This window comes from Chroicocephalus ridibundus, chromosome 8, assembly GCF_963924245.1.
Source record: "Chroicocephalus ridibundus chromosome 8, bChrRid1.1, whole genome shotgun sequence".
NCBI classification, from domain to species: domain Eukaryota; kingdom Metazoa; phylum Chordata; class Aves; order Charadriiformes; family Laridae; genus Chroicocephalus; species Chroicocephalus ridibundus.
In genome coordinates, this window is record NC_086291.1 from 56015063 (window position 1) to 56027366 (window position 12304).

Genomic DNA, 12304 nt, shown 5'->3' on the forward strand with positions numbered 1-12304 from the left:
CTTACTTCAGGAGAAGCAACGAGGCCCAACAGTTTACAAAGTGTGCTCCTAAATGTACATGGAAGAGTACTGGCACCTTGCTTTTAAAATGGAAAACAATAATAATTCAAAACAAAAATAAGAAGGTAATGTTAAGAGGGAATCTTTCTTGGGAAACCTGACATGTCAATTACAATGGACTGTGAAAAGTTTTCGGTCATTTTTACTGATGAGGATCAAAATATATGATCTTGTTTGGATTGTGAACACAAGGCATTTGAAAACATGGCTTAAATTTTGCCTCTGGCTCAGCCAAGGTAGTCCTCTAACAGTACAGTACATACCAAACAGCTGCGTCTCTCCCTGTCGTGCCTTTTCATTTTCCTCCCACTATCTGAAGCCTTTTACAGCAGTTCCCAAATTTGAACCCACACTTGCTAAGGGGATGGACTGCTAGCAAGTTTTTGGGAATAGCAGATTTGACCAGGGCCCAGGGAGGACAGGGAAGCTCCTGTTTTGTCTCAGACACACGTCAACAGCTATGTCCTGAGATAGCGTGGGCTAGGTGTGCAAGGGAGGAATCGGAATGGGAGCATTTAGGGAGAACAAGGGAAAAATAAGTCTGAGAACTACCGGTCTAAAACTGCAGTCTGTTGTGTATTTCCCAGTTATCCTCACCTCTTCAGATCCTTGTCCAGCTTGTGACAGTGTGTTGCCAAGATCGGTCAAATGAGGCTGTAAGATTTCTTTTGTGCTACCTCGAATCACTGCAGTTAGGACCATTATACAAGATGGCTTAGGTGTCTTCCCAAAGGCTGATGTGATTAATCTCAACGACACCTTCGGGCTGACAAACGTTCCAATCAATTCTGCTGCTTTCACACACTGAAAAAAAGCACAGGAAAAACTTGAGTATTTTCCTGAAAACACAGAGACCATTCAACATATCGGGGGCTTTTTCTTTTTATGATTCCAGCTGTTATTTTAAATGCTTCTGCAGTTGCCTTGTAGGCCTTTTCCACTCGCTCAGTAATGATTATATGCATGAAGAAATTTTCTTGACATGTGTTCAGTAAGCACATAATAAGGCATGCAAGCACTCTGCTCAGCATCAGACACACTTCCATGAGAAAGTAATGCACAGAAATGAAGTGTACAACTTCCAGCGTTAATAAAGTCTCTAGCTTAGAATAACCAGATGTTGCAGATTTAGTGGTTTAGCATTTTGTCCTCCACATGCTGTTCTGAGGAATGCTCTCAATGCACCCACCACCCGTCTATTAAAAGCAACAACAATAGAACCCTGGAAGAGGAATTTTTTTGTTATTGCGCTATATTTTGACACCGACATTAGAGTTCTGGTTTAGTGTGGGAGCACTGCCATGGGGAAACTGCCCACTGCTTTCAATCTCTTTCTTATTTTACTGAACAGGCTTAAATTACTGTGTATTCCACGTGATACTCGTGCTCTTCAATCCCATCTCTGCCTTGCAGACATATCGCTATGTTGTATTCCATGTGAAATACCGTCACACCAGAGCTTACTCCTGCCTGATGCCCAATATTTACAATCAAGTGCATGAACAGAGATAGAGTCAACTACTGCCCCATTACCTGTGCAACCGGAACCACTTACTAGTTGATTGTTGGCTCATTTCCCCAAGCATGAAAGCTTATTTCCCCTTTGTATACAATTTTTAGCCTAGTGATTTAGCTGTCAATTTTTACTTGTACATAATACTTGAATTATCCTAGTTTTTTAGTCCCAATGGAAGCATGTAGCCACGAATTCTATAGTTTAAAACTGCACTATATGTAACAGTTTCTTTTCACAAGGGTGAAGACTCAAAACAGTTTATAATATACTCTACGTAGATGTGAACCCTGTCCTCCTCCATATTTGCCACGGAGAAAGAAAAAGTCTGTTAGTGCTCTGGAAACTGCAAAAGGACAATACAATTAAACAGTTTAAAAATATGAACTGATGCATTTGTATGGATCAATTTATCTACTCATTTTAACAGGGGAAAAGAAAAAAAGAAAAAAAAGTATTAAGAGACCACTTGGTCTTTTACTCTTATACATGTAATTTAGTATTATTGGGCTGGAGAAAGACATGCACATTTTCCAAGCTGGTGGCTGCTCTGAAATGAGCTCTACAGTGACAATCAATAGAGGAGATAATCACAGAATCCTGGGAAGCAGCATCACTAAGGAGATAAAAGGCATTCACAAACAAAAGTTGCTGGATCTTAAAATTTTGGCATAAGGAAGAGTAAAATTAAATACAGAAACCATCTCCTAATTGGGAATAAATCTCTTAGAAGCACCCACGAGAAGATTAGTGATGGAATACTAAGAAAGAGACAAGTATGGTCAAGAAAACGAAAGAGAAAACTACGTGCTGCTCGAACACATACTTTTGAATTTATATTTACAGCAGCAACCACTAGATTCTTACAGCAACAAACACAAGCACCAGGACAGCACGACCATGTGGGTTTACTCTTCTAAATATTTAAGTTTTCTTATATATTTGAAACAAGCACTAAGGAACTTAAAAGTTGCATACCCACAGTGGCATATCTCCTACTTCAGCCCTTGGGCATCGATTTTCTAAGGCCCATATACCCCTTCTTGAAACAAGATTACTTCTGACAGCATTCCAGGTTTTACTTCTCTCTACTATTGATGGGTGCGTGACTGGCTTATCCTACAAGCTCAGCCTCGCTGAAAGGCAACATGGTTAGAGACCAGCTGCTGGCTGTGAAAGGGCAGGTGGAAGGGGAGCAATAGGTAGAAGGGGTAACAGAGTAAGAACTGGGGGAAGGAGATGAACAATTCTGAAAAATTAAAGGACAGAGACAACAATTAGCACTGAGAAAGACTAAAGACAACAAAAAACTGCAGGAAAGAAAATAAGAAAAAGGATCATTTCAGAAATGGATTTCACAGTCTGTGTAGCTCAGAGCAGGAACCTAAAGAAAAGCCTGATCTAAGAAATCAGTTTTTCTGATGCTGGTTGGATCACTTGTGTTGAGTAAGCAGAAAACATTCTTCCAGTTTCCCAAAGCAATAAAATTTGCAGCTTTAAAGTAAGCTATGTGGAATTTTTTTTTTTTTTGGTTCTTCATATGTTCTCTTGCCTGTGTAGAAATATGAACAGAAGATTTTCTCTTAAAATTGTAAAAATGTTTGTATCACCTGTCTGTCCTCTGCTAAATTTATCTAATGTCTTCAACTACATGTGTTTATTGATACTATTGATCAAAGTGTTGACAGCATCAACTGTTAGGAAAAAGGATACTAGTTATTCCTCACAAAAAACATGAATAAAAAAGCCATTTTACAAGCATTAAGTCAAGTGTTCAAACACTGAATATAGGTATCACATGGAATAAACATACCTCAATGCTTGGTTGGAATTATGGTTGGATTATGCAGCAGGGGGAGATAAGTGAAATTAACCTGAAAGGGCATGACCTGCACATTTTTTTAAAATGGAATTTGTTGCCCCAAGGCTTTTATACTATAATCCACTGCTTATGATTTTTAAAGAGATCATTATTAATGCTTCATGGGGTTGGCGTATCAACTAAAGAGTATTTAAATAATTTTGTTATTGGTCTTCATACCAGTAACACAAGAATACATTTATTTTAACACAGTACGTACATATAATGTTCGCATACTTTTAACATCCATAAAAACCTGAGCCTGATCCTTCAGTCATGGGCAATTTCCAGTGACCTAAGGTAAGGTCAACCCTTTGAAGACTGACTCAAGACTAGAAAGGATAAGGTCTTTATTCAGTGTACAGTAGATACTGTAGCAGAGTAGACTCACATTTTTAACCACGTCACTTTCTTCATCCAAGCATGCTTGGTACAAAGTTCTAAGCAGTAGCTCCATGTGCTGTGTTATGTGATCCTCCGCATGTAGCAATAACGTATACAGAAGCTGGGATGCTTTTACTCTTGTGCTTTCAACCCAGTCTGTTATATCATGACAGAGACCTGGAAGAATTTTGGAGAGGTTTCTTGACACAAGTTCCCGACATCCTAGTCCTGGTCGAGTCACTAGAAGAAAACAAACAAACAAAAAAACAAAACAAAAAAAAGAAAAAAGAAATATCAAAGGAAAAGTGAATGCACATTAATCCTTAGAAAAGTTTAAAGGCTCTGAGATAAGAGCTATGGGTGTCTGCTTCAGCAAGGAACAAAATATTCCAAATGCTGATAAGAAGTTTACCTGTGCAAGCTGCATTTCATTAATATCTATTGCAGAATTTAAACTCCACACAGCTCTCTGAAAATGTATGTATTTATTACTGGATGGTGATCTAGATTACATGTTTTAAAATGTGTACAGAAGGCGAAGAGAAAGAGAACTTTATGGATATGGCACATTACCGGCTTTGGAAAACACAGAATAATAATTTCCTTTTATTTTTTATAGCAACAAAAAACTCATTAAAAAATAAACCGAAACACAGAGAGATAAAATGGTAGAAAGACTTTTGCATGCAAACACTGTGGTATCAACTGAGTGAAATGTAATTTGGAAAGAAAGGTAGAAGTCACAAATAGTGCAGGGGACACCAATTGCAGTAAAACGGACAACATCAATTGTGCCCTCTAAAGGAAAAGGTTAAAAGTGTATCTAGCAAATGAAAAGTAGAAAGGGTACTATGACTTGAACAAGTGCTGTGTAATAGATCAAGCCGACAAAATTGATATTATTTTAAAAAAACACAGCTGTTATACAATCTCTTTTTTAAGGCCTTTTCAGGAAAAGTGGCTCCCTCTGATACGTCTCTCAAATCTCTGTCTGATTTTTATTATTAAATAAGACAATTATTAAATAAGACATTTCAAAAGGAAGTGAAAGATCGATTATACAGGAGTTGGAGGAGTCTTTTTGTTTTCCCCCCAGATTAAATTTCATTCATAAAGATTTTGTGGAAAGTGGGTTTTTGTTGTTGTTATTTTTTGTTTTCAAACAAACCCCAAAGTGTTACAAACACACACCCCCTACCTCAACAGAGGATGCACAACCTTCCCAACAAATGTTTACTGTCCTGTCTGGTAATCATCAAATTGACATTTTAGCTCATTTATAAATCACTGAGACTCAGAGAAGCAACTTGACCAGTATCACAAGCAATTATCAAGCCTCCACTGCTGTACTTTACACAAAACTAGGACAGTGCGTTCCAAAGAACTGCAATAAAGTTTTTTAGTGACTTTTTCTACGGGAGAATTTTTTCCCCTTTACACTGTACACGCTTATACAGACAAAATCTGAAAAGTTATTCTCGTAAGAACTACCAATTTATTATTGCCACTCCTAATGTTCACATACTGTTTTGAGAAAGAAACTTTCTTCATTATAAGGTGTCAAAAACCACTGAATGTGTGAGTACATTTTTTATTTCTGGTACAGAGTTCTGCTGTAAATGCTTAAAAGGGAAATGACTGAGTTGTCTCAGCATATTTTCCTGCATTGGTCCATGTAACTACGAATGCTAAAAGGAAAACAGACTGAAGTAAATGGCCTGAAGAACACAAAAGGCTTACAGAAATGCCTATGAAATACCTAGAGTAGGGAAAAAATATAAGCAAATTTTCAAGCATCAGGACATGAATTGCTGCTTCTTTTGTCAATGAAGGATAACATTTTGGATTATGAAAACTGACAATGAATAGCAAAAGGTCAAATAAAGAAATCAACTTGAGACAGCAAATACAGACTGGCATCCTATTCGACCTGAGGCAGAATTTTGCTTAAAGAATTTGGACCATTCTTTATCAGTAGTTCCTTCATTTCAGATGTTCAAATGCAGGCATTTATCCCTGTAGCTACTCCTGTCAAAGCCTTCCCTGCTATAAACTGTCTGCACCCATATCCTAAGGCAACGGCTGCTGCTGCTGAACGGCAAGCTGCTCAGTTGGTTGGATGACACCAGGTAGGAGGCATAACTCTGCTCTTCCTCTGACCTGCAACATCTGGCAGACGGAGATCAAAGCGCAGGGGGGCTCATCTCTCAGGTTCATTAGTTTGACAGTCGGACTAGGATAGTTAAGTAAAATGTACTACAAACTCACAGTTATAAACAGATATTCCAGGATGTTGAATAAGTCAGAAGCAAGAGCAGCCGTGTCAAAATACATCATTATCTTATTACAAAAAAAAACCCCAAACGTGTGTGGAAGGGAAACATGGGGGAAGGACAGACATCACAACAACTCATACCATCTGTGGTAAGACACCACAAATTATTACTTGAAACTAAGGTATACTAATGTCTTTGACAAAGTTTTCTATCTGTACAATTAAGTAGATGATCACCCTTTCCTCTCATTTTTCTTCTCTTTTGTCACATAAAGCCTGACTGTTAATAAGACATACAATTTGGAAGTAAAGATAAACAGCAGGATATTATGTCTTAAAATCACCATTAACATGGGACTCAGGTGTGTACATACGTCCCATTCAAGTCTTCCATGCACATTTCTACCAAGCAAGATGCATGAAAAGTCAATTAAATGCAGGGCTGGAATGTTGCCCAAATTTGTGAAACATACTTATTCTGCTAAGAAAATTTATTTCAGAAAGTTCACATAATTCAATTTATGAAGTAATTGACAGATGTCCCTTTCTAAAAAAAAATAGTTGTTCCCCCCCGCAAAAAAAAACCCAACACACAGCTAGAGAAAACTGAACAAGGTAACAATATTAGCAATATAAACGTCCTTGAAACAACTATTTCAAGGATGAGCACATAAAGCCTTTCACGACCTTCACTATATCATGGTCATTACAAAATAAGTGACTAGAGCTTAAACACTCAGTTTTGACAGTTTATATACATTAAAAAAATCCTCTGACTGCCAAAAAAAGAAATATGTTTCTGCCATCGCTAGTGGAAGTAAAAACATTCTTTACCATTTACAGATCCCTGAGGTAATAAACATAAAATAAGGGGGAAAAAAAAAGAATTGGAAAGGATAACAGAACAACTTGACTGTCTTCAAAGCTAAACAGTTCTGTCAAACCAGTCACCATTATGAAGTGCTTCCCCTTTCATTCAAGCATTACTGAGTAAAGGAACTTTAAAAGAAAAAAAAAAAGACGTCTAATTTCAAAGGAGAAAGGACTCCGGAACCCACTGTCATGGAAAGGATTTTGCTGCTGGGTATTCTGTGATGTGATTGTCAGGTAGGCACAAGTCAAGCATGAACCTGTTCTTTCACACCAAAAGAGTTTTTGTTCTGTTAAATGTGAGTATAGAAATCAATAAATGACCCATTTAAACCCTCTCTTTCACCAAGACCTATATGCATATTTTTAAACATTAACTTTTTGAACCTGAGATGGGAAACAAGCTTCAAGCTACTGCAAACATATCGTTTTAAAGCTACCTATAAATCATACGGTACTAAGTAGTAATCTACCCCTGCTACGTATCTTGGGGTTTTGTATATAATAAAGGAAATTATTGTTTCGGTTCCCATGTCTTTGCATAAGCTGGCAGATTTTAATTAGCATCCTAGTGTCTCTTCAGACAAAGAAGTCTGAAATCATTTCACTGCAAATTTTTCTTCCACGCCAATTCTGTGGATCAGTAATGCTGTGGCTAGTTCTCATTATTTAAGGACTCAGCTCACAGGCTCTTTCATCCTGCCTTCCTTTCCGGTCATTTCTGTGCCCATTCTCCACCTGGCTGCTGCCTAATGCAGAATTTTCTGCTGCTTCTGCATCACTGCTGTCTCTTTTTCAGCATGGGCGTTTTCATTTAGTTTTTCTCCAACATGCATTTTGGGATTAATGGAAAAACTGAAGGTAGTTACTGAACCAACTTTTTTTTAAATGTAAATTTAACGTAAATAATTTTATATACATATATGATATATATTTCTATATATATGCTACCCCTATACGTTAACTAACATTACATCTTGTAATGAATATTACACACCCCACTCTGCTCTCATTACTGCACTGCAGTGCTCAGGGATTATTCAGGAAGTAAAAATCACTTTCAGTTCAACACTTACCTCCTTTGGGATAATGAGATGGTGAAACACTAAAATCCATCTTATCCTTCAGATCTTCCTCATTCTCTTTCTCCCACTGTAAGCCTATCTTTTCCCAATAAGTCCAAGCCAGTTTCCTAGACATAAAATAAGAATTTTATACCATCATGCCCCCAAAAGAAAAGCATTTTAAAATAAGACTTCCAGAAACTCTGACTTCTTAAATTCATCTGGAAGGACAGGAAGCATTCCTGATGTTTGACCTAGGCATATTAAGTTGGGAGCTTATGCCTCTTTTGTACACAGTGGACAGAGTACAGCGGACTCACCTCTGCCAAAGAATAATTCTGTCTCTGTCTACCTACCTCTCTGTCTCTCTCATATTTACTTGAATGTAGCATAAAAGGACAATATAACTAAAGTTACTGAAGATAATGCTATCAGTTTGGGTTTAAGGGAAAAAAAAAAAAAAAGCGTGGTTTTTTTTTCTCCTCCAAGCAACACATTTGTGAATGTAGAAACACCTCCATGTATAACAACCATTAGGGAAAAAAAAAAAAAAAAAAAAAAAGCGTTCTGCTTACACATTTTCAGGAATTTCATCACTAAAGCTGCCAAGTAACAAAGGGATCAACTTGTGAAAATACGAATATCTATCTCGTAGGTGCAATAACCACTCTCCAATGACAGTTGTAACAGCATGCCGAACCTACAGAGATACAAAAGATTATTTTAAATATGCCAGGAAAATACCAGAAAAATTAAAAAAATAATATTTGCTTTCGGTACACAAGACTTGGTAAAGTACATCAATAATCTCAAAAGAAATTACAAGAACCCAGGATTTCCTCACTTATAGCAAGCATCTTAAGTAACACCCAAGGTATCATGCTCCCTCTTGTGTTCTCACTCTGGCTTCGTTAGTCTTAGACTATTTGCTGCACAAAAGCACATCTCCGAGAGGAAGACAAGATACAGACCTAACTCTGAAGACTCTAAATTCTCATGGTTAATATCTCTCTGAGAATGCAAGAAATGTACATTTCTCTGGAATTTGAAGCTTTCCAAGCACATCTCCAGAAGACAATTTTCTCTGTTCACTATAAAGGAAGTCTAAGTTAAATAATGTGAATACACCACTCAAAAATTAAAATGCTTCAGTTACTATTAAGTTGCACATTTTAAAATTACTGTCTCAGTTGCATCTTATGAAGGGATCAATACTGTGTTTGCTAAGCATATGAAAAGGCCATAGAATCAAGTCCCAGAGTGATCTGACAGAACAATTTACGATAGAGCTGAAGGCACCCATTAAAAGAAAAAGGTGTCTACAAACTTCAACAGCTGGCAGGATTAGACAGCAGCTGAACAGGTCACCAACCTTGGTTTTGAATAGCTGAAAAACTGGGGGGGAGGAACTGCCCCAAAACAGATTCAAAATAAATCCAGGAAAAAAAAAAAGAAGAAAAGCACACCTTGGGAATCTCATCAAATAATCTTTGGGCCAGATGAGACAGAACATCATCCACAGACTTTCCATTTCCAAACTGTATCACTGCTCCAGTAGCCTGAATTACATCAACACGAACTCTGTAGTGCTGGTGTGAAATTGTTTGCATTAAGGGTTTTATCAGAGATTCTGACTGCATATGGAAGTGCTCTGTTAGGGCAGAGAGACACAAACTTCAAACATGCCTTTCTCTATGTGGGTGATAGATCTTCAATGACGTGATTTCTGTAATGCTTTGAATAGCAGCTTGATAAATGTTGCTTCATGTATGTAGCACACAGATTTAACTTTATACTACATTAGAGCTGAACGCTGGCACACACGCACTCCCCTATCCCCTCCTCCCACTGTTACTCCCATGCTGTAAGTGCTCAGCACAGAACCATAGAATTGTTTAGGTCGGAAGGGACCTTAAAGCTCATCCAGTTCCACCCTCCTGCCATGGGCAGGGACACCTCCCACTAGACCAGGTTGCTCAAAGCATCCATCCCTGGCATGGTTCTTCTCCAACAGATCCTCCAAGGCCTGCAAGGTGCACCTCTGAGGGTGTGAGCAGCTTCTCATCTCTCTTTCTCTCAGTTGCATCCCAGTAACCTCCAACCGGTCCCTGCCTCAGCCCCTGTCCTCCCAGGAGGCTGCAGGCTCACATCAGCCCGCCGCTCCCCCCCCCGTGCCCATCCCCAGGCCCCACCTGGCATGGCCTGGGCGCAGGCCACGGCGCACCTGCAACTCTCCCGCCTGACCTCGGCATATTGGTCGAGGAGGGTGGCCTGGAGGATGCGGATAACCTCGGCGAGGTAGGGGACGAGGGCGGCCCCGCAGCGCCGCAGCAGCAGGCTCAGGAGCTGGACCAGGCCGAGGCGCAGCTCCTCGCTGGGCTCGGCGCCCTGCGGTGGGCAGAGGCGCTGGGCCAGGGCCGGCAGGAGGACGGGCAGCGCCTCGCCGGGCCGGTCGCCGTGGCTGAGCCCGTGGCGGAGAAGCTGGAGGGCGAGATCCCGGCACCGCTCCGCCGCGTCCCCCGCCAGGCAGCGCGCCAGCGGCCGCACCAGCTGCGCCCCGAAAACCTCCTGCACCACGGCGCCCGAGAGCGGCCGCTCCTGCACCTCGGCCCGGATGGCCTCCAGCGCCCGCAGCCGCGCCGCCCGCCCGCAGTCGGGCTCCTGCAGGCAGCTCAGGGGCCGGCTCAAGGCCTGCGCCACCTCGGCCGCCCCGGCCGCCGCCATGCTCCAGCCGTCACCACGGAAGTGCCACGGCGTTGCTAAGGACGCGCGAGACTTTTACGACGGCGGGTGAGCGCTTTACGGCGAGGCGGTGGTGTGCCGGGCTGTAGCGGCCCCGCGGGTGGCGGGCACTGGCAGCGCGGCGGCCGTCGCCCCGCTCCCGGCACCCCGAGGGGACGGCCCCGCTCCCGCCGTGCCTCCGCCGCTCTGAGGGGACGACCCCGGCCCCACAGCAAAGCCCCGCGGAGGCCGGGCGGTGGTTCCAGCAGGTACGGTGGCTGCCAGCAGGAGCGGGACCCGTTATTGGAATCGCGGGGACAAAAAGCGATGCAAACTTGAGAGAAACCCAGGGGCGGCCGCAGGCGGGGCCGTGCTGAGGGGAAAGGCACAGCGACCTGGCCCGAGCCGCCGAGCCTGGCACCACGGCCCCGCAGAGCCCCGGGGGTGAGGGGGATACTCTGCGGAAAACTTTCACACGTAACACGTTATTTGCATCACTTTTCCCTTCTGTTTTTCCTCTGGAAGGATCAGTGCTGCAGTGGCAGTAAGTCACCGCTTTCTGTAACAGCGGTATATAATTTTTAGTGTTCATTTGTATTAGTTAATGTGTATTTCTGTTGTATTTGTATTGTACTTGCAAGCACTTTACACAACGTAACGTTTGTGTGCTGCTCTGGTGACTGTGCAATCAACACACATCAAACCAAAAGGGTCATCCGGGTCTTTTTCTTGACTAATCATACTTAAAGTGCAATAAACTATGGAACTAATTCATATTATCTTTTTAAAATAACCTTGTATTTACCAGCAAGGAGATCATTCTCTTGTGCTGCTGCTACCGTGACTGCGCACCTCTGGGGTCCTTATTCACCATTTATTCTGCGGGAACCGCGAGTGTGAATCCCCTGGGAACAGGGAAACAGAGGGAATATCAGCCTGCACTGGAATATTCCCGACAGCGCGTGCTGGCACCTGGCCCACCAAAGGTGCTGGCCCATGGCCAAGTCCCAGCTGTGACAACGCTCCTCACAGGCCTCGTAGAGAGGTGTGATGACTTTACTTTAAAGTGACCGAGGTGGTGAGCTGCTCTTCCCAGCCCTCCAAAGCCATGGGGTGCAGCAGGTCTGGGGTGCATGGAGCTGCCACGCTCCTGCTCCACTCAGCAGCCCGTCCTTTGTGGCCAGGCCATCATCCTTCATGGCCAGCTTGTCCTTTGTGGCCAGCCTATTCTTCATGGCCAGGCTGTCCTTTGTGGCCAGCGCATCTTTTATGGCCAGGCCATCACCTTTCACGGCCAGGCCACCTTTCATGGCCAGCCCAAAATTTTTGACCAGGCTATTGTCATTCATGTCCAGGCTGTCCTTCATGGCCAGACCACCTTTCATGGCCAACCTGTCCTTCATGGTCAGGCCACCTTTCATGGCCAGCCCAACCTTTGTGACCAAGCTGTTGTCCTTCATGGCCAACCTGTCCTTCATGGTCAGGCCACCTTTCATGGTCAGCCCAACCTTCATGGCCAGGCCACCTCTCATGGCCAGCCCAACCTTTGTGACCAA

General features: G+C 42.2%; 1 protein-coding gene across 1 annotated transcript in view; it reads right to left on the reverse strand.

The window, feature by feature from the left end:
* Positions 1–11335, reverse strand: part of DNAAF5 (dynein axonemal assembly factor 5) — a 29621-nt gene extending 18286 nt beyond the window's left edge. Inside the window, exons 1-6 of the mRNA XM_063344204.1 lie at positions 10220–11335; positions 9494–9678; positions 8603–8727; positions 8040–8155; positions 3826–4058; positions 658–864 (exon numbers count right to left, since the gene is read on the reverse strand). Of these exons, the coding sequence (XP_063200274.1) occupies positions 658–864; positions 3826–4058; positions 8040–8155; positions 8603–8727; positions 9494–9678; positions 10220–10751 (1398 nt within the window). The 5' untranslated portion in view covers positions 10752–11335. The remainder of the gene's footprint in view (positions 1–657; positions 865–3825; positions 4059–8039; positions 8156–8602; positions 8728–9493; positions 9679–10219) is intronic.
* Positions 11336–12304: the final 969 nt, after the last annotated feature.